Genomic DNA, 19,170 nt, shown 5'->3' on the forward strand with positions numbered 1-19,170 from the left:
AAGTCTTCACGACAAAAGATAAATTGGAGGATGTATCGAGAGTTAGACCAGTTTGGAGAATCACACTTGTCTGGGCCAGGCTGTAGCAATGAGTATCATTTCCATTTGTTCCTGTATCACCTTTTGAATTGTTTTGCCTGCTAATGGTAGCAGCCAAAATGCATACAGTAGACCAACCAGGGCTGGCTCTAGGGCAAACACAGTGCCCTTTGTGAAAATCACTGATCAAGCCCCCTCAACCTTGCTGCAACTGATCCTTGCTCCTTGGGCATGAAGGATAAGGAATTCAGATTGAGAGGAAAGGAGAAGGGCAAACACCCCACTCCTCAGATTGATATGGATTAGCGGTAGTGGACGCATTTTATCTCTCCCCCTAATCTTAGCACTCTCCCTGTTCTCCCCCAAACCACTTTAGTGCTGGCCTTAGAAATATAGAAATACACATTCTCTAGATATAGAAATGCTGCATCTACAGAATAAAAAGATGATATTTTCATTTTTTATCAGTTGTTCATCCCTAAATCTCACATCACCAGACGAATTGAGCCAACAAGCCTCCAACACAAATGTCAAATTTTATCTAAATAATCAAGAAGTAGAGTACACCCCTAGACAGTGCATACCTTAGCCTGATAGTTAACTGTATTTGGCAATGTGGCTATAAGACATTACAAGAAAAGGTCCTAAATGCAATAAAGAAAGCCCTGGCCAGTTCTAGCCACCCAGCAAAACAATTTTTTAAATCATTTGACAGCATTGCATCAACAGTTTTAGAAAATGGTTACAAGATCTTATTCAGATGATATTTAATACCTTATAGATTATACAAAATAGATTGTACAAAAACAGAATAAAGAGACCATACAGCATAAATAGAAATGTGCAGACCAAAACTGAACTGGAAATTGCAACAAGCCATATGCTGTATGCAGTACAACATTACCATTCCTCATAAAACATCAAACAATAAAATAAATAAATTTAAATCATGAATCATAATAGTAAAAAACCATACTAATAAAAAGAATAAATATTTCTAAACATTTATTTGATTTATATTCCACTTTGCAGACGTTTCAAAGTGGATTACATTCAGGTACCTCTGAGGACTTACAGTTTAAGGCCTAGATTCATCATTTTGTGATAAATATAGCAATAATAGCGCCTGCAATAAAAAAGGGGTGTGGTTAGGCAAATTTTCCTGGTACCACATTGCATAGTAATGCAAGTTAAGTTTATCACACAGCATTACTGACAGGCTTTTATTGCATTTTATGATTTGGGCTGCTAGAGAGAGAGAGAGAGACTCTGTAGAGGCTCACCAAACAGTTAAACTTTTTATACCACTGTAAGAGGGGCCACTAGTAACATGGGGTGAGGTTTGTGGGGTGGAGTGGGTTCTGGGGGCCAGTTTTTCATACATACACAGTCATACATACGAACAGCACAGTTACCATCAGTGAAGATTTAATGTGATTTGAAGGGATGAAAGTTGAAAGAAAAGATTTGTACCATGTTCTCTCTACCTAGCTTGATACACAAACCCAATTCACCCCACAAACCTGACCCAAGATCGTAATGCCCCCTTCTTACAGTGGTATAAAGAGTTTAAAAACCAGTGACTCTCTGAGGAGGCATGCTTTTTCTCTCTCTCCCCCCTCTCCCTCCTGAAACAAGATTTGCGATAAATCCCATTTCAGCTGTAACGCCACAGCTATTGCAAGCATAATACTCAAGAAAGATGCCATTGTTTCCGGCGTTAAATTGCACAATAGTGTGCATTAAGTTATCACATGCAGCATTAACCAGCCCCCATTTCCATTTTCTCTGCCCAAACTCCTCCCACTTGAATAACATTTTCAAATTTGATTATGCATTTCGTGATGTGGTATTTATTGCATGCGTTATGGCGTTATTGCAGGCATTAGGGCATGTGTGAGAGAGAGCACGCCTTTTGTAAGCATGTGAGCACTTATATATCACACACAGGCTCTCATGTATATATATAAACAGACACAGGCTCACACCCAATGTGTGTGTATGTGAGAGAGAGAGAGGGTGTGTGTATATGGGAGTGTTAGTGAGAGCATTGGCGAGTGTGTGAGGGAGGGAGAGAACGAATATATATATGTGTGTGTGAGGGAGGGAGACAATGAACATATGTGTGTGTGAGGGAGGGAGAGAGAGAGAACAAATGTGTGTGTATGTGAGAGAGAGACACCAGGAATGGAGAACAGATTTTTTTTATTCCTTAGTAGTTTTAATTATTGGGTGTTTGATATTTCTGCAATTCTGAAATAATTTATTGGTGTTTTGGGAAATTTACTGGGCAACAAATTTTCACAAAAGTCATGTTACGGAAATGAAATTAGTCAATTCTTATAAATTTCCATGTGCTAAACATGAATGTGACTGTGAAAATGCAAAATTGGCTCTAGTTTTTTTGTAATATGCAATAATATAATTACATCGTGAACTGTATACCAATAGCTCACTGAGCAACACATTTTCACAAAAGTCATGTTACTGAAATGAAATTAGTCAATTCTTATAAATTTCCATGCGCTAAACATGAATGTGACTGTGAAAATGCAAAATTGGCTCTAGTTTTTTTGTAATATGCAATAATATAATTACATCTTGAATTGTATGCCAATGGTAGGAGACCTATGATTAATACCATTTGAAAAATGAAGTCATAGACTACGTCTTAGATTTCTTTGCTTGTCTCTTGTACACCTGTTTGAGAGCATCTCTGCGGAGTGTCCAGCAGTAGTCAGCTAGCATGAATATTTCAAATGCTCACCCTTTCTGACTGGGCTTCATATAGTACACTGCTGACGTCAGCTTACTCAGCAGTAGCATGGCAGTAGAACTGCATTGCATCAGAAAATGATGTAATAAACTCTGGATGATGTGTGCATGATGGTATTATGCAATATGATACAATATTACATCATTCTAGGCTTATTTACAGTCCTACTGGATAAATTTACATGACTAGAAAGTGAACTATATTAAATATCTTCAAAACGAGAGCCAATAAAAACTTTTCATGGTCATATTCGTGTTCAGCACATCAAGATACTACAGAGTAGGACCTTTTTAGGTCAGTAACACTTTCATTGTTGCCCGGTATTGGGTGTTCTAGTCAAATGTGGAGTAGTCGTCTAGCGTTTCTATTCATCAGATGTGAAGAAGTAGCCTAGAGGCTAAGTTAGTACCTGAGGCAATGGAGGTTTATCTCGCAGGTTTGAATTTCTGGGGAATACTTCTCGCAGACCTAATCTCAGGATTATGAACTTTCCCAAGATTTTGGGTGAACTTCCTATGGTTACCTTAAAAAATATATATTTCTTTCAAGTCTAGGGTATTACACCAAAAGAATTTCCTTCTATAAATAAAACAATTTTCTTGCCGCTATCTTCTCAAGTCACAAGGAGTAGCAGTGGGATTTGCACCCAAGCTTCTCGTGATTCACAGCCCACTGCCCTAACCTCTAGGCTACTTCTCCACATCTGATGAATAGAACCACTAGACGACTATTCCACATTTGACTAGAACACCCAATAATTAAAAAGTGTTAAATTTCCCAAAACACTAATAAATTATTTCAGAATTCTTCCACTGGCTGAAAGACATGCATCCTCCAGTGATGTTGCAGAGACAATGGCAGGTATATTGGCGCCGGTGTCCGTGCGGGTGGGAGTGTTAAATTTCCCATAACACTAATAAATTATTTCAGAATTGCAGAAATATCAAACACCCAAGAATTAAAACCACTAAAGAATAAAAAATCTGTTCTCCATTCCTGGTGTCTTTCTCTCACATACACACACGTTTGTTTTCTCTCTCATTGTGTATGTGTGTGTGTATATACATGAGAGCCTATGCATGATATATAAGTTCTCACGCTTACACACAGGCGTGCTGTCTTTCACACATGCGCGCTCACACGCGTTCATTCTCTCACACACTCCCTCTCTTATACACATACCTATGATCTCACACACACTGGCTCTCTCACATACATGTTCATTCACACACTCATGGATGCATGCAGGCTGCCTCACAAACACACAGGCTCTTTGTTTTGGGCCTGCGCTTACTCTTAAGGTTCCCGCGATGATTTCGCCGAGGGCAGTATCTCCTCTGGCGCCTGGTGTATAGATATTGATGGTGCTGCTGGAGCCAGTTATTGCAATATGGTTGTCTGGCCTGGATGGGTTGATAGCACCAGGCTCTACTGCACCAATAGTGCTGATTGCACTGACACCTTGTGCTTCAATGGCGCCAACTTCACAGAGTCCCAATACTCAAATAGTGCCAATTGCTCAAAGTCCTTTGACTTCAGTGCTGATCCTGCTGAATGTGTATGTGTCACTGGTACTGAGGCGTTTGGCTTAATGGAAACAGAAAGCTTCTGCTTAGTCGATGCATTGGAGTTCTGCACCAATGGCACTGTGGGGCCCCATACCTGCTTTTTGAGCTCCATTTGAAGCTCAATGTTTCTTTGAGCCACTTGACTGATACGTCTATAACTGGATGAATCCTGGATTTAGATTCCCTGCTAGACTCACCCCTCATGAAGCCCACAGATGACAGTGAGCTCAGAGACAGCCCCAGAGCTCAACTGTTTTGTAGACCAGGTTCTTCTGAGTTCTGTAGGGCATCCAGCCACAACTACAATAGTTAGAGGGGTCAAGGTATAAACACAGACACATGTAGGACAGACGGTGTCCATCCGTGATAGACATTTTTCGTCCTCTGATGCAATCCTTGAAACCATTAATGGTGGACTTCTTGGGTCCAGGCATCTTTCCTTTAGTAATTTTTTTTTTTTATAGCACTGAAAAGTGCTGTTAAAGGGATGCCAAAGCAGCAATATGAAAAAAGAGGGGATAAACTCTACAGAATCTTAGTGAAACTGTCCAAAAGGAGAGAGTTAGATGGCTGGATGGTAGTGCATACAAAATATAACTGAGGGGCTCTTGAGGCAGTACATGTGCAGGAGCTCCCACACATGCTCTGTGGTACAAAAGCCCTACTGAGCTCAGAGGAATCTGTTCAGCACCGTTGGATGATGCCATCCGTGTGTCATACCTAAATTCAACCCTGCTTGTCAATGGAGAAACAACTATATCCAAGCAATAGAAACAGGCTGGAGTGAAAACAAATTTCCATGAGGCTTGTTTCAGCACAATAAATACCATTTCAGTGCATCTATCATTTCTCTAGTGCTTTTGTCTGCACTCATTAATTTAATTTAAATTAAATTTCCTTTAATTCAGGAATTCTATTCCACCTTCCAAGGCTTTTTCAAGCCAATATTAAGCTGTTCACAAAACATGCCAAGACGTGCAGAGCCATTAATCTGGAATGCGGTAATCCGAAAGATCTGTATGTGATGGGGGGTGAAAGACAAACGTGCATGACCCAGAGAGAGGGATCTTGGGGTAATAGTCTGGTGATCAAAAGATGGCAAAGCAGTATGACAAGGCGATAGCTAAAGCCAGAAGAATGCTGGGCTGCATAGAGAGAGGAGTAACCAGTAAGAAAAAAGAGATGATGATGCCCTTGTACAGGTCTTTGGTGAGGTCCTTGGTGAGGTCTCACCTGGAGTATTGTGTTCAGTTCTGGAGATCTTATCTCAGAAAAGGATATGGACAGGATGGAAGCTGTCCAGAGAAGGGTCTCCAAAATGGTGTGGGGTCTGTATCTGAAGACTTATGAGGAGAAGCTGAAGGATCTGAATATGTATACCCTGGAAGAGAGGAGGTGCAGGGGAGATATGATACAGATGTTCAGATACATAAAAGGTTTTAATTTTGCACAAATTTTGAACGTTTTCCTTTGGAAAGAAAACAGTTGAACTAGGGGGTCATGAAATGAAATTCTATGGGGGACAACTCAGAACCAACATCGAGAAATATTTCTTTACAGAGAGGGTGGTGGATGCCTGGAATGCCCTTCCGGAGGAGGTGGTGAAGACGCAAGCAGTTAAAGAATTCAATGGGGCATGGAATAAACACTTAGGGATCTGTAAAGGCTAGAGGACAGAAATGAAGAAAAGTGTCTAGGGGGATAACTTGCTGATGTGGCAGTTACTATCCTTAGCAGAAGGCATGTAGATTACTACTCTTAACTAATAAGCCTTGATGCTTTTAATGCAACTGCAACATTTTTCCCGCTTAGATGGCAGGGGGAAAAAGGGGAATTGGATTTAGACAGCAATCAAAGGGGCTCCAATTTTTACAGTCTGGGTTACTGATATGCAGACATAAGGGGAAAAGCACAGGACTGCTTCTATTGCCAAGTCCATAAGCAAAGCACGTCAAGCAGCACTGACTGAATTTTCAAAAATGCTCGTCCAGTAAAAAATGTTGCTAGCGGAAATTTTTATGGATTATCATAAGGCTTGGGGATAACTGCATGGAGCGACAGGTACTTCCCTTAAGAGAAACATGAGCGTGACCTGCACAGAGTGGCAGTTACTAATTAGTTTACTGGGCAGACTGGACAGACCATTTGCTCCTTTTCTGCCTTCATTACTATGTTACAACAGAACAAACTACATAAAAGTAAATAATTATAAATAACACAGGTCTACATCAATTTTGCTGATTACAAGATAACAGGTGATCTTTATGTATTTTAGTGTGCTGAATCCAAAAATCACATCAGTTTCCTCCAGTCACATCCGGTTTTTCCGCAAAACGCTCTCTACTCATAAACTCTTATAGCAATAACGTAACATTATTATTTAGAAATGCTGAGTACGCAAAAAGATAATTAATGGACAGAAAGACATGCTGAATATGCAATCGGTATAACCAATAGGAAGACTGCTTATTAAACAGTTTAAAACTGCTGATGTCTGCATTTTATGGCCTTATAAGCAGCGTGATAACCGGCAGCATTTAGTCGTTCAAGAAGCTTAGAAGTCGCAGCAAATTTAACTCTGTTAAATCTGTTTTTTTTTAATATGTCATCCAACACTTGAATAGTTTGTGGATGGTGCCAGAATGATCCTGATATATTCTGTTACATTTGTAGTTGTTTTACAACCCCCAAAGGACAAATATATCTGACTTTGTAGGAAAAGCTTATCATGCATATTTCAGGGTTAAACCGGGTGACCAGGGCAAACCTTGGGCACCACATAAAGTGTGCAGGACATGTGTTGAAAACCTGAGATAGTGGACTAAAGGTCAGAGAAAAAGTCTCAGCTTCGGAGTTCCAATGGTGTGGCGAGAGCCCCAAAACCATGTTGATGGCTGCTACTTCTTCATGGTAATTATTAAAGGCATAAACACAAAGACAAAATCTTCCATCCAGAACCCAAATCTCCCCTCAGCTATAGGTCACAAACATGATGGCAGACTACTGCTGGCATTTACAGCGTGACAACCCTGATCATAACTATTCCAGAGCATCCCTAACAATTAAAATTTGCACAACTATTGCTCTCTTGGCTAGACGATTGACTTGTTTTTTGCATGAAACAAATATATTACATGCTATTGCTTCTTCAGAATTTCTTATTACCCTTGATATTCGACTTTATAATTTTTAATCAAACATTTCTCATTTGTGAAAAAATTTGACGTATTGCATATTTTTTGACTTCATATTTGGAATCAGCACCTTTCATTTGGGTAAAATCAGCAAAAATAATTAGGTCAGCAGAAAACCTTTTTTTAAATGTAGGCCAGTGTAATAGATTGCCACCCACCATGGCAAGTTAACCAATACATAGAAATATAAATCTTGTTTCTAGTAATGTAAAATATTTTATTTGACAAACAGTTCCATGGAAAAAACAATGAAACTACAGGACAAAAGTATTCAAAAACAACTGCTTCAAAGCTGCCAGCAAATGGAAAAACAGTGATTAATCAAAGATGTAAAATATGTGGGAAAATAGTGTTGGTGATCTGGTTTGTTTCTTAGGTGACTGATTTTTATTTTATTTTATTTTATTTTTTTAATATAAAGTGCCTGACAAAAAATGAGTGGCCCAGGAGAGAACTTTTGGTCATTTTCTTTGATGTCTGCTTTGAACTATGCAACTTTTCCTTTCTTACTATATAGATGCAAGGGACTCCGAATAATCAAAAACAGATCTCCATTGGGTATTTAGGTGCAAAAACAAAGAGAGTCAAGTAACAAACCTGATGTATAATTCACATGTTGTGCTGTGTTCATGAGTTTAAAAGTGTTTTGTTTCTTAATGTTTACCAGCCATTTTCAAAGCCTATTCAAACCACTTTACAGCTGTTGCGGCCAAGGCAAGATAGTTTTCAACTGGTGTAACTGATCTGCTATTGCTAACTGTGCTTCCTCTTGTGCCATCTGCAGCTTTTCTTCCTATGACATGTCTGGCTTTGTTGCTCTCATTTTAGTATATGACAGATGAATATATTCAGCTGACCTTTTATAGTATGAACCAAATCTAAGCAAAGAGTGTATTGGGATGTTTTAAGTAATTGTTTCTTCTATTCCATTCCTCTGTGGTAGGAAAATAATTTGGGCATTTATAGTCCTTTTGTAAATGAGCTCTCCTGTCTTTCTCCCTCTGTTCACATACTGTAACCCTTATTTCCTAATTTTTATAGATTGCTGTGAAAAAGAGTATTTTTAATTAATGTGTGTAGCCATTTTTTTTATAAAGTATTTTTAAAGATCTAGCTAGGCTATGGTATACTAATTGCTTTTTAAAACAATTTTTCTAACTCTGACTTGTATTATTAGGTGTATAGGACCAACCAATGTGCTGGTGAGTTTGTGGTCACCTTTCCCCGGGCTTATCACTCTGGATTTAACCAGGGCTACAACTTTGCAGAGGCCGTGAACTTCTGCACTGCGGACTGGGTATGCTTTTTAATATAATCTCATACCGTAGAATTATAATAAAGGGATCTTTTATATTGAACTGTTGGTTGTAGAAATCCATTATTTTTACTAAACCATTCAAAATAATTGAATTAGCTCAAGTTTGCCCCTACTGCTCCCATGTTTCAGTCATTAAGTTCTTAACCTTAGGTACTGACTATTTGCACATCTTTCATAGGAGTTCAGAATTCAGTTACCTAAAACAATTACGAAAGTATCTTGCAAGTATGTTACATAAGATGTGTATAGGATTAAAAGGAGGATAAAATTCAAAACCCTATGCTTTATCTTTGAATTAATGGACAGGCCCCTGAGTATCTTTCACAATTTTATTTCTCCTGTACTTCACAAGAGATCTCCATTCCTCTGAAAAGATCTTTTTCTTCTTTTCTCCAAGCTTCCACCAGATTGACCTATGCAAGACTTTATTCTTTCTACTGCTATGCACCAAATGTTTTGAACAAAGTACCACTACCCCTATGCCTCGAGCCATGTTAGTTCACTTTCTGGGAAAAAAAAAAAAAGCTAAGGCATGGCTCATCAAACAAGCCTTCCTATAAAGTCCCCAAAAGAGCTTTCTCATTTTATGACATGCCTACCAGAACTTCAATCCAAAACTTTAACTTAGATGCCACTGAGCTTTGTCAAGTTCTTGCTTTGTCTACTGCAGGCACAAGCCTTATTGTAATTTTCTCTACTGTAAATATGATTTAATTATAATTTCAAGTTGACCTTACAATTATTGTTATTGTACTGCACTGCATTTCTAAATCTGATTTAATTTTAACTGTAATCCACTTGAGTCTATTCTTGGAAAAAAAGGCAGGATATCAAATGGTTATAAGTTAGTTAAAAAAATTTAATTAATTTTTTTTTTAAACTGAGCTAGAATGCCCAGCCTTTTTTATTATTATTATTAATCCAAGTATGAGGTAAGTGAAAAGTTTATTTCTTAGCGTTTAGACAGGTAGATCCAGAACAAGCAGATGGAGATGGAGCAAAGCTGACATCACAGTATATATTCCCCTGTAGTGACATCATCAGCCTGCCTGTATTCTCTGTCTCCAGCAGGTGGTGGATGTGCATCTCCCTACTTGGGGATTGCTTAAAGTTTTTAGAAGGAGAAAAGAAGAAGGAAAATAATTTGCCTTGCTTTCCTGTGGTGATACCATATGGTCCCGCTCTCATTTGAGAATTCCTGAGGTGAAATATATTGGATCCCTCCTTCAGCTGAGTGCCTTGGTCTGGTAGCTGGTTTCCAGCTGGCGTGGTCTTAGCTGTATATAAAAAAAAAAAAAAAAAAGCTGAAAGGCAAGCAGGTGCAGAAAGCTGAGTGCGTTGGTGAAGATATATGCCCTTTTCCCCTATGGCCAGAGACCAACTCTGTACTCAGCTGGGACGGGCTGAGCTCAGGAAAAGAATTTAAAAAAAAAAAAAGGTTTTTGTTGTAGGGATTTCTCTTCCCTTCAGTCTCCGTGCTCTGTGTGCCGATCTGACGTTTGTTCCCACCTCTGGAAGAGCTTGGGAGCTGTGAGCAGCCTGCCAGGTTGAGCAGCCATTTTTGGTTAGGCCCCACTCTCAGGTTTTACTTGTTAACTGCATGGTAGGCCGCAGCGGCGTTTTACGCACTTATCCTGCGCATTAGGCTTCCCTCTGCAGTTCCGTCGGTTCATGTGAGTGCATCTGGCTGTGCCCCCAGTTTATGCACCTAATTGGGCACCTAGTTGGATGTTTAGTTTGGCGCCTGGTTGGACATCCAGTGATGGGGCGTCTATCTGAGCATTTATACACATGCACTTACCGCCACGCACAATCTGAGCAGCTTTTGTGGTAACTCCGTTTTTGGGCACTCATAGAGGCACAGATTTGTACGCCTATGTTTTTTGCTTTTTTTTTTTTCAGCGCAGTTACAGCTGAATACACACGTCTCAGTTGCCTGTTAAAGCATATCTATAGACTAGTGTCTATAAGTCCAGAGGACAAGCTGCTGAAGAAACCTAAGTGCCTTACCTCTGTGCTGCTTGTCATATTCAGGCATCTCCAGCCTGGCATCCCCTCTAACTTATGTCAGCGCTGCTTGAAAGTTCAGGGGAATTGCCTTTGTCTGATTTTACTAAGCCTGGTTCTTCCCAGCCTGATGCAGGCTTGGGTAAAGAGATGCCAGAAAGGTTGCCTGACTTTGGAGCTCCCCTAACTGGTTCATCAGCAGGGGAAGGTAGCTTAGTAGGCACAGACAGGTGCCCCCTAGATTTGGCATGGATCCCTCTCCCTTTTCTTGGGTGGAATTTTTTCAAGGATTACAGTATTTTCTTCACGCGCAGTCCTCGGCCCTGACCAATTTTACCAAGTCAGAGTCACAGGCGGTGAAATCCCGCACACCTGGTGCTGTAGCTTAGTGTCAGAGCATGCCTTGATCAGTTACCATTTTTCCCGATAGGGATCCAAATGGCACAGATGATGAAGCTGATCCTTACTCCTTGGAGGATGGGGAAATTCCTCGGGATTGGAGCCATATAGAACTTTATTGCGGTTCTTTCATAGGGATGATTTACCAGCTCTGATTTCCCAGATTTTGAAGATGCTGGGCATTCCTGGTGCTGAATCCAAGTCTGAGCTGAGAAAGATCTCATTTTGATTTCTTTGTGTAAAGCCTCATGTTTCTTCTCGATTATGGAGGTCAGTCAAGCATTGATTGATCTTGAGTGGGGCACCCCGGAAGCTAATTTCAAAGGGGGATGAGTCTTGGAAGGACTGTACTCCCTAGATCCAGCGGTGAGAAAGCAATTACGTTTTCCGAAAGTGGATGCGCTTGTGTATGCCTTCACCTAGAGGACAACTATTCCCATAGAGGAAGGAGCGGCCTTGAAGGATGCACATGATAGGAGAACTTAAATCCATCCTTAAGTAAGCCTTTGAAGCAATGATAGTGACTTTGCAGATAGCTTTTTGTTGTTTTCTGGTGGCTCGCTCTTGTTTACTTCTCTCTCAGGAGGTCAGTGAATCTGGTGTGAATTCCAGAGTAGTGATGGAATTGGCAGCTGCCTTTTTGGCAGATGCGAGCTGCAATTTGGTCCCGCGGAGGTCTAATTTTGAAAAGATCTTTGCTCCTTGAAGTCTGTCGAAGAGCTCAGGGATGAGCGGCAGTGGGTAGCGATCCTTGAGGGTTATCTCATTTAGGCCACAGTAGTCTATGCAGGGGTGCAGGGAGCCATCTTTTTTGCCTACAAAGAAGAACCCTGCACCTGCAGGGGATTTGGAGGGCTGGATGAATCTTTTGTCCAGGTTTTCACGAATGTATTCTGAAATGGCTTGAGTCTCCATCCCTAGCCTTGCGCAAAGGATCAGCAAAGAGCAAAAATTCTTGGAGTCTCTGGCCACAGCCATAGACAACCTGAGCTCTTGTCTAGATGCTATTGTGACTGCCATTACCACATCTATCAATCTCAATACCTCTACTTCTATGCTGGCTCCTCGGTTGACTGTGCCTTGCCGGCACCACCACATTTTTCTGGGAACCCTCTCTTGTGCCGGGGGTTCCTGAACCAATGCAATATGCACTTCTGCCTGCAATCTTCTTACTTCCCAGATGTGATCACCAAGACCACATACATCCTGGCCCTTCTGGATGGTAAGGCCTTGGCCTGGGCGTCGCCTCTCTGGGAGCGAGCAGACCTGGTTCTCCGAGACCTTCCAGGGTTCCTGGCCCTGTTTTGGTCCGTCTTTGAAGACCCTGGTCGACGAGCCGTGTCCGGTTCCTCCCTTCTGCATCTTCAGCAAGGCTCTCGCCCTTTAATAGACTATGTCATTGTGTTCCGAACCCTTGCTTTGGAATTACATTGGGACTCCAACTGCTTACGTTCCATATTTCTCAAAGGGCTGAGTCCACGGATTAAGGATGAGCTGGCGGCTCGCGAATTGCCCTCCTCCTTGGACTCTTTGATTGACCTTACTAGGTGTGTCGACCATCGATTACGCTCTCTGGAGTCCAGAGCATCCTAGAAGTCTGCACCAGGACCATCCCGAGCTAGACTTTCATCCTCCTCTAGACCTAACCCACCGCTGAATCCAGCGGAGGAGGAACCCATGCAGATGGGTAGGAGTAGACTTTCTCCAAAAGAACATCGTCGTTGACAGCAGTCAGGCCTCTGCTTGTACTGCGGCCAGCCTTGTCATGCCATTGCCTCGTGTCCAGTCTGTCCGGGAAACGTCCGTGCCTAAGATCTGATGGAGGACTTCTCCTAGGCCTAACTTCGCCATCTCCTCCACTGACCATTCCCGTATCCATAAAGATGGACAATCAGGAGTTCCACACCTTGGCATTGTGGTCTCCGGGGCCGGTGGGAACTTCATTCTGAAGCAGCTCACAGAACATCTGTGGATCCCTACCATCCGTTCTCCGGTACCCCTACTACTTTCCTCGATTCATGGGGAACCTCTACTTGGTGAGGTTACCCACACTACAGCTCCCATCGAACTATTCACCGGAACCTTACATGTGGATACCATCTCGTTCCCTATCTCAAGGCCCTCCAGAGATTCCTTGGCTTCGCCAATTACTATCGCTTTTTTATTCACCATTATTCCACCCTGACTGCACCACTCACAGCCATGACTCGCAAGGGGGCCAATCCCTCTTAATGGACACCCAAAGCTATGACGGCTTTTCAGGATATCAAGGCCGCCTTTCTTAAAGAACCCTGTCTCCGTCATCCGGACACTATGCACCTGTTTGGGGTTGAGGTCGACGATAATATTGGTGGCCTACAATTCGAAAGGACACCCAAGCATACGTCTAATCCTGTCCCACATGCGCCCGTCATAAGCATCCAGTTGGGAAGCCCTGGGGACTCTTGCAACACTCCCCATTCCGAGTGAACCCTGGACCCATATCGCCATGGATTTTATAGTGGACCTGCCTGTCTCCAGTGGGAAGAACACCATATGGGTCACTGTCGACCACTTCTCTAAGATGGCGCACTTTGTGGATCTACCTGGCCTCCCAACAGCACCTCAGCTGGCCAAACTTTTATTTCTGCATGTGTTCCTACTCCACGGCCTCCCCAAACATATTCTCTCTGACCGTGAGGTTCAATTCACTGCACGTTTCTGGAAATCTCTTTGCAAGAAGTTTGATATTTCCTTAGACTTCACCTCGGCCTACCACCCTCAAGCCAACGGCCAAACTGAGAGGACCAATAGAACTCTAAAACAATTCCTACGAGCCTACGTGAATCTGCGGCAGGGCGACTGGGCCAACCTCCTGCCTTGGGCGGAGTTTGCATTAAATTCTCATGTGTCCACGTCCACCAGTTTGTCTCCTTTCCAGCTGGTCTACGGCCCCCAACCTTTGCCACCACTTCCTCTCCCGCTGTCCGTGGCCTCTCCGTCTCCTTTCCAGCTGGTCTACGGGCACCAACCTTTGCCACCACTTCCTCTCCCACTGTCCGTGGCCTCTCCGGCAGCACAGGCAACTGTCCAAGAGTTACACCAACTGTGGCGAAGTACCCAACAGCTGCTCGAACAAGCTGCCCAGAGATCAAAAAAGGCCTTCGATGCCCATCATCACACAGCACCCCAGTTTCAACCTGGGGATAAGGTATGGCTTAGCACCAAGTTCATTCGCCTCAAGCTGCCTTCAACATGCTTTGCTCCTAGGTATATTGGCCCCTTTCCAATATTATGCCGCCTGGGCCCTGTTACCTACCGACTTCAGTTGCCTTCCTCACTCAAAATTCACAGTGCCTTTCACGTTTCCCTGCTAAAGCCTCTGGTTCTCTCTGGATCTTTGAAGAAACCACTTACCAAGTCCGAGACATCTTGGACATCAGGAAACATGGCAGGAGATGGGAATACCTCCTGTCATGGGAGGGCTTTGGGCCTGAAGAGAACAACTGGGAGCCCATGGAAAATATCCTGGACAAGGATCTCATTCGACAGTTCCATGCCAAGCATCCTCACAAACCCAAACCCCTGGGGAGGGGCCTTAAGAGGGGGGGGGGGGTACTGTTATGCCCGTCAGTTGCAGACCGCTGCGACCGCGTGTACTTATTTCCTGCACTGCTCTCCTGCCCTCCCCGGGGCTGCTCGCAGCTCAGGCCAACCTCCGCCACTGTGTTCCCTGGGACTCCTTATGGCGGCCTGGACGCCGCCGCCACCCTCATCGACTTTGGGCCTTCCTAGGTGCGCACGCGTGCCACCGGGCCTTCCTTTGAAGTCTCTTTGGCGGGAACCTCGGGGGCATCCCTGTTTGATGATATCATCAGACCTGTGTATTTAAGCTCCACCTTTGCCCTCAGCTAGCCAACTTGGCAACAAGTTCCGTATGTCTTCAACTATTGCCTTCGTGTTCCTGTGACTATGCTATTGGGCCTGTGGACTTGGACCCTGTCTGGTACCTGCTCCTCGGGGGCCAGTGAGCGCACTGGGGACTCACTCTCCTCATCTACCCCGCTCCTTGGGTAATAAAAAGAAGAAGAAGAAGAAAATAAAAAGGAAAACAAAAATATCATATCCAATTATATATTCTATTTTATCCAAATATGTATACAGGAAATTTATTATTATTATCCCAATTAATACAAACAATAGATATATATAGAATGAAAAAAAGTATACCAGGGAGTAATAAGTAAAGAAATACGAAGAAAATGCCAGTAACAAGTAAGGACCCTAATATATTAATACTGGACATCATATAACACTATGAATCAGTCTGAGCTGCAGAAGAGGTAATATCCATCCTAGCATTGAGAGAGGATTGTAGCTGCTCAGGTGCGAAAAAACAAAAGTATCTGAATGAAACTTTATAAGACATTTACAAGGATAACACAAATCAAAAGAAGCTGCCAAATTAAGAGTATCTTTCCTGACAGCAAATAAACCCTTTCTCTTCTACTGAGTAAGCAGAGTAATATCTGGAAAAATCCTCAGATTTTGGCATAAAAAGGAGAATTTAAATTCTGAAAATACAAAGACATCACTTTAGACAAATTTGAATCGGCTACCACAGATACTAATAAGGTAGCCCTGTCTATGATTTTCAGATCAGATGATTCTAAAAATTCTGTGAGATTCAACAGAGGAAGTTGATTCAAATCAGAAACACTCGCATAAACTTGAAGTTGGCGGCAAAAAAGTTGTTTTATTTATAGAAGGAAATTCTTTTGGTGTAATATCCAGGACTTGAAGGAAATATTTTTTTTAAGGTAACTATAGGAAGTTCACTCAAAATCTTGGGAAAGTTCATAATCCTCAGATTAGGTCGGCGAGAAGTACTCCCCAGAAATTCAAGCCTGCGGGATAAAACTCCTTTATCCCGAATAAGCTTTGACTGGACCCCCTGAATTTTAACTATAATCTTGTTTAACTGCAGAAATTTGCCTTGAGTGCTCTTGGATAGAACTTTCATGCTGGATAACTGAGTTCAGTTTTACTTTGGAAAGAGACAAAATCTTGGCAAAGTTCTCCATAAGTTCCCACAACGATTCCTGTGTTACCGCTGGTTTTGGAAGCATCTGAAAGGATTCCTGTGGCATTGGAGCCACAATAGTAGGAGAATCAGCTTCAGGAAAATAATTATCCTGACCTCTTACCAGCCCAGTGCCTTCGGAGGTAGAAGAAACAGATGCAATTCCAGCCGCAGTCGGCCCATCGGAGACTTTCAAAGCTGACGCAAAGGACGCTGTATTCTCCTCAGCTCCCACCCGCACCGACACCTGCGTCAATATACCTGCCAGTGTCTCTGCAGCGTCACTGGAGGACGCGTGTCTTTCAGCCGGTGGAAGAACCAGTTCTCAGGGGCTGAGGGGACACCTCCTCCCCAGGAAGCACCAATGCTCCCTTGCCAAATGCTTCAACGAGGACCTCACCACCGAGAAGCCCAGGGTCCACAGAAGACGCGAAGGAGAAAATTGATTGCTGGCTGGGTAATAATGAGGATATGGTGGGAAAACCCTGATTTCCTCTTTCTCTTTGGCACATAGCAGTTGAAATGTAGAAATTAGAGAGGAAAAAAGAGCACAGCAGGTCCGCATTTACGGCCATCTTTCTTGCCCCCCTTCTCCCCCCCCCCCCCCCCCCCCCCCCCCCCCCCAAAAAAAGGTACTTGGAATTTTTTTTTTTGTTGGCTGTGTTTATCGCTTGCTGATTAATAAATTAAAAAAAAATTCCTGCTCATTTTGGAATTTTTACAGAATGGATTGAATAAAGGTTTGGCCCTTAATTCATTAAAGGTACAGGTGGCGACTCTTGCCTGTTTCAAGGGTCAGGTGAATGGTGGATCTTTGTCGACTCATCCAGATGTTCCCCGTTTCTTGAAAGGAGTGAAACATCTTTGTCCTTCCTTGCGGTTACCAGTGCCCTTGTGGAGTCTTAATCTGGTTTTGGATTTTTAGCGGGCCCTACTTTTTGACCTATGCGTGCCCTCTCTTTGTGGTTACTGACCTTGAAAACAGTGTTTCCTGTGGCAATTTGTTCGGCGTGTAGAGTGTTTGAACTGCAGGCTGTGTCTTGCCGGGAGCCGTTCCTTCGAGTAACTCTGGGGGTGATAGAGCTCTGTACTGTTCCTTTCTTTTTGCCAAAAGTGGTTTCAGATTTTCACTTGAATCAGTCCATTTCCCTGCTGTTTCTGGACAGGGAAAGAGATGCGGAGGAATATCGCCTGTTACAGCCCTTGGATGTCAAGAGGCATATTGTGTGAGGTATTTGGAGGTTTCTAAACCTCTCAGGAAGATGGATCGTCTGTTTGTTCTCCATAGTGGAAGTAAGCAGGGTGAGCCGGCATCACGGGCTACAGTAGCCCCCTGGATTAAAGAGGTAGTCACAGCTGTGTACATGGATGCTGGTCAGCTGTTGCCTAGTCAGGTTAGGGCTCATTCCGCTAGGGATCAGGCAGTGTCATGGGTGGAGGTTAGATTGTTGTTTTCCATTGACATTTGTCAGCTTGTGACGTGGTCCTCCTTACATACCTTTTGCAGGTATTATCGTTTGGATGAGCAGGCCTGGGAGGACACAGCCTTCGCACATGCGGTTTTGACTGAACCACGGGCAGCCTCCCGCTCTCTTCAGGAGTAGCTTTGGTGCATCCCACTTGTTCTGGATCCACCTGTCTAAACGCTAAGAAATGAGAAATTACTACTTACCTGATAATTTCCTTTTCTTTAGTGTAGACAGGTGGATCCACCTTCCCGCCCTTGGCTGCTGGTGGGTTGAACTATTGTCCTCCTGTGTTCCAGGGGTTACTGATAAGTGTTAGTCCAGTCCTTAGACTAATTTTAATACAGTCTTTGTCTGAACTCAGTATTTTCCTTTTGGCTGAGTGCTGCAATGGCTATCTGTTAATAATCAAGTTCTGTTAGTCTGTCCACAGTTGGCTTTTGCACTGAATACTGGCGGGCTGATGTCACTGCAGGGGTATATACACCGTGATGTCAGCTTTTCTCCGTCTCCATCTGCTGGTAGAGGTGCATAACACGCTTGTTCTGGATCCACCTGTCTATACTAAAGAAAAGAAAATTATCAGGTAAGTAGTAATTTCTTATTTTTTATATTTTTAGCTATATTTTTGTCAGTTTGAATTTTAAAGGCTTATGAATGATGCACAAATAGAGTACCTAAGGTTGAAGCTTTGAAAATTGGTGCTGCTGCTCGTGTTCCAAACTGGTGCCAATTCAACTCTTACATGTGTCTGCTATCATGTATCTAACATATGTGCATGTATTTTTCTCACTAATCCATGTTTCTGAAGCATAGTGATGTTTAGTAATCAAATTAGAACTCTGATTAATCATTATGACAGGATAGCACTGTATGTTTTTATCTCAAGCACAGACTGATAGAGAAATTCTCAGCTCGGTCCTCAGGACACACCTAGCCAGTCAAGTTTTCAGGATAGCCATGCTGAATATGCAGGAAATAGATCTGCATAAAGTGGATGCAGTACATGTAAATCAGTCTTATGCATATTCATCGTGGCTATCCTGAAAACCTGACTGGCTAGGTGTCCTGAGAACTGGGTTGAAAACCCCTGGATTAATATATAACATGGAAGACCAAATTTGTCTCTCTAGGGACCAGAGTTAACTAAGACTTTTTTCCCGCTTTCTACCTGTGAATTAGACCCTAGATGGCTGTGCATATAAATTCTGTGGTCAGATTAGGTGATAACTCTCCTAAGGGACAATCTCTGTTTTTTGGTCCTGCCCCATGAAATCTAGCTTCCTGTATTCCTCTCTTGTTCTGAGGCTGAAGAAGATACTGATATTTGAAAATTTCTGC

General features: G+C 42.7%; 1 protein-coding gene across 2 annotated transcripts in view; it reads left to right on the forward strand.

The window, feature by feature from the left end:
- Window positions 1-19,170, forward strand: part of KDM5A (lysine demethylase 5A) — a 331,505-nt gene that overhangs the window by 178,040 nt on the left and 134,295 nt on the right. For both annotated transcript variants that reach the window (XM_029599940.1, XM_029599941.1), the window contains one exon: window positions 8,755-8,874. In XM_029599940.1, the coding sequence (XP_029455800.1) occupies window positions 8,755-8,874 (120 nt within the window). The remainder of the gene's footprint in view (window positions 1-8,754; window positions 8,875-19,170) is intronic.

Source organism: Rhinatrema bivittatum, chromosome 4, assembly GCF_901001135.1.
Source record: "Rhinatrema bivittatum chromosome 4, aRhiBiv1.1, whole genome shotgun sequence".
Taxonomy (NCBI): Eukaryota; Metazoa; Chordata; class Amphibia; order Gymnophiona; family Rhinatrematidae; genus Rhinatrema; species Rhinatrema bivittatum.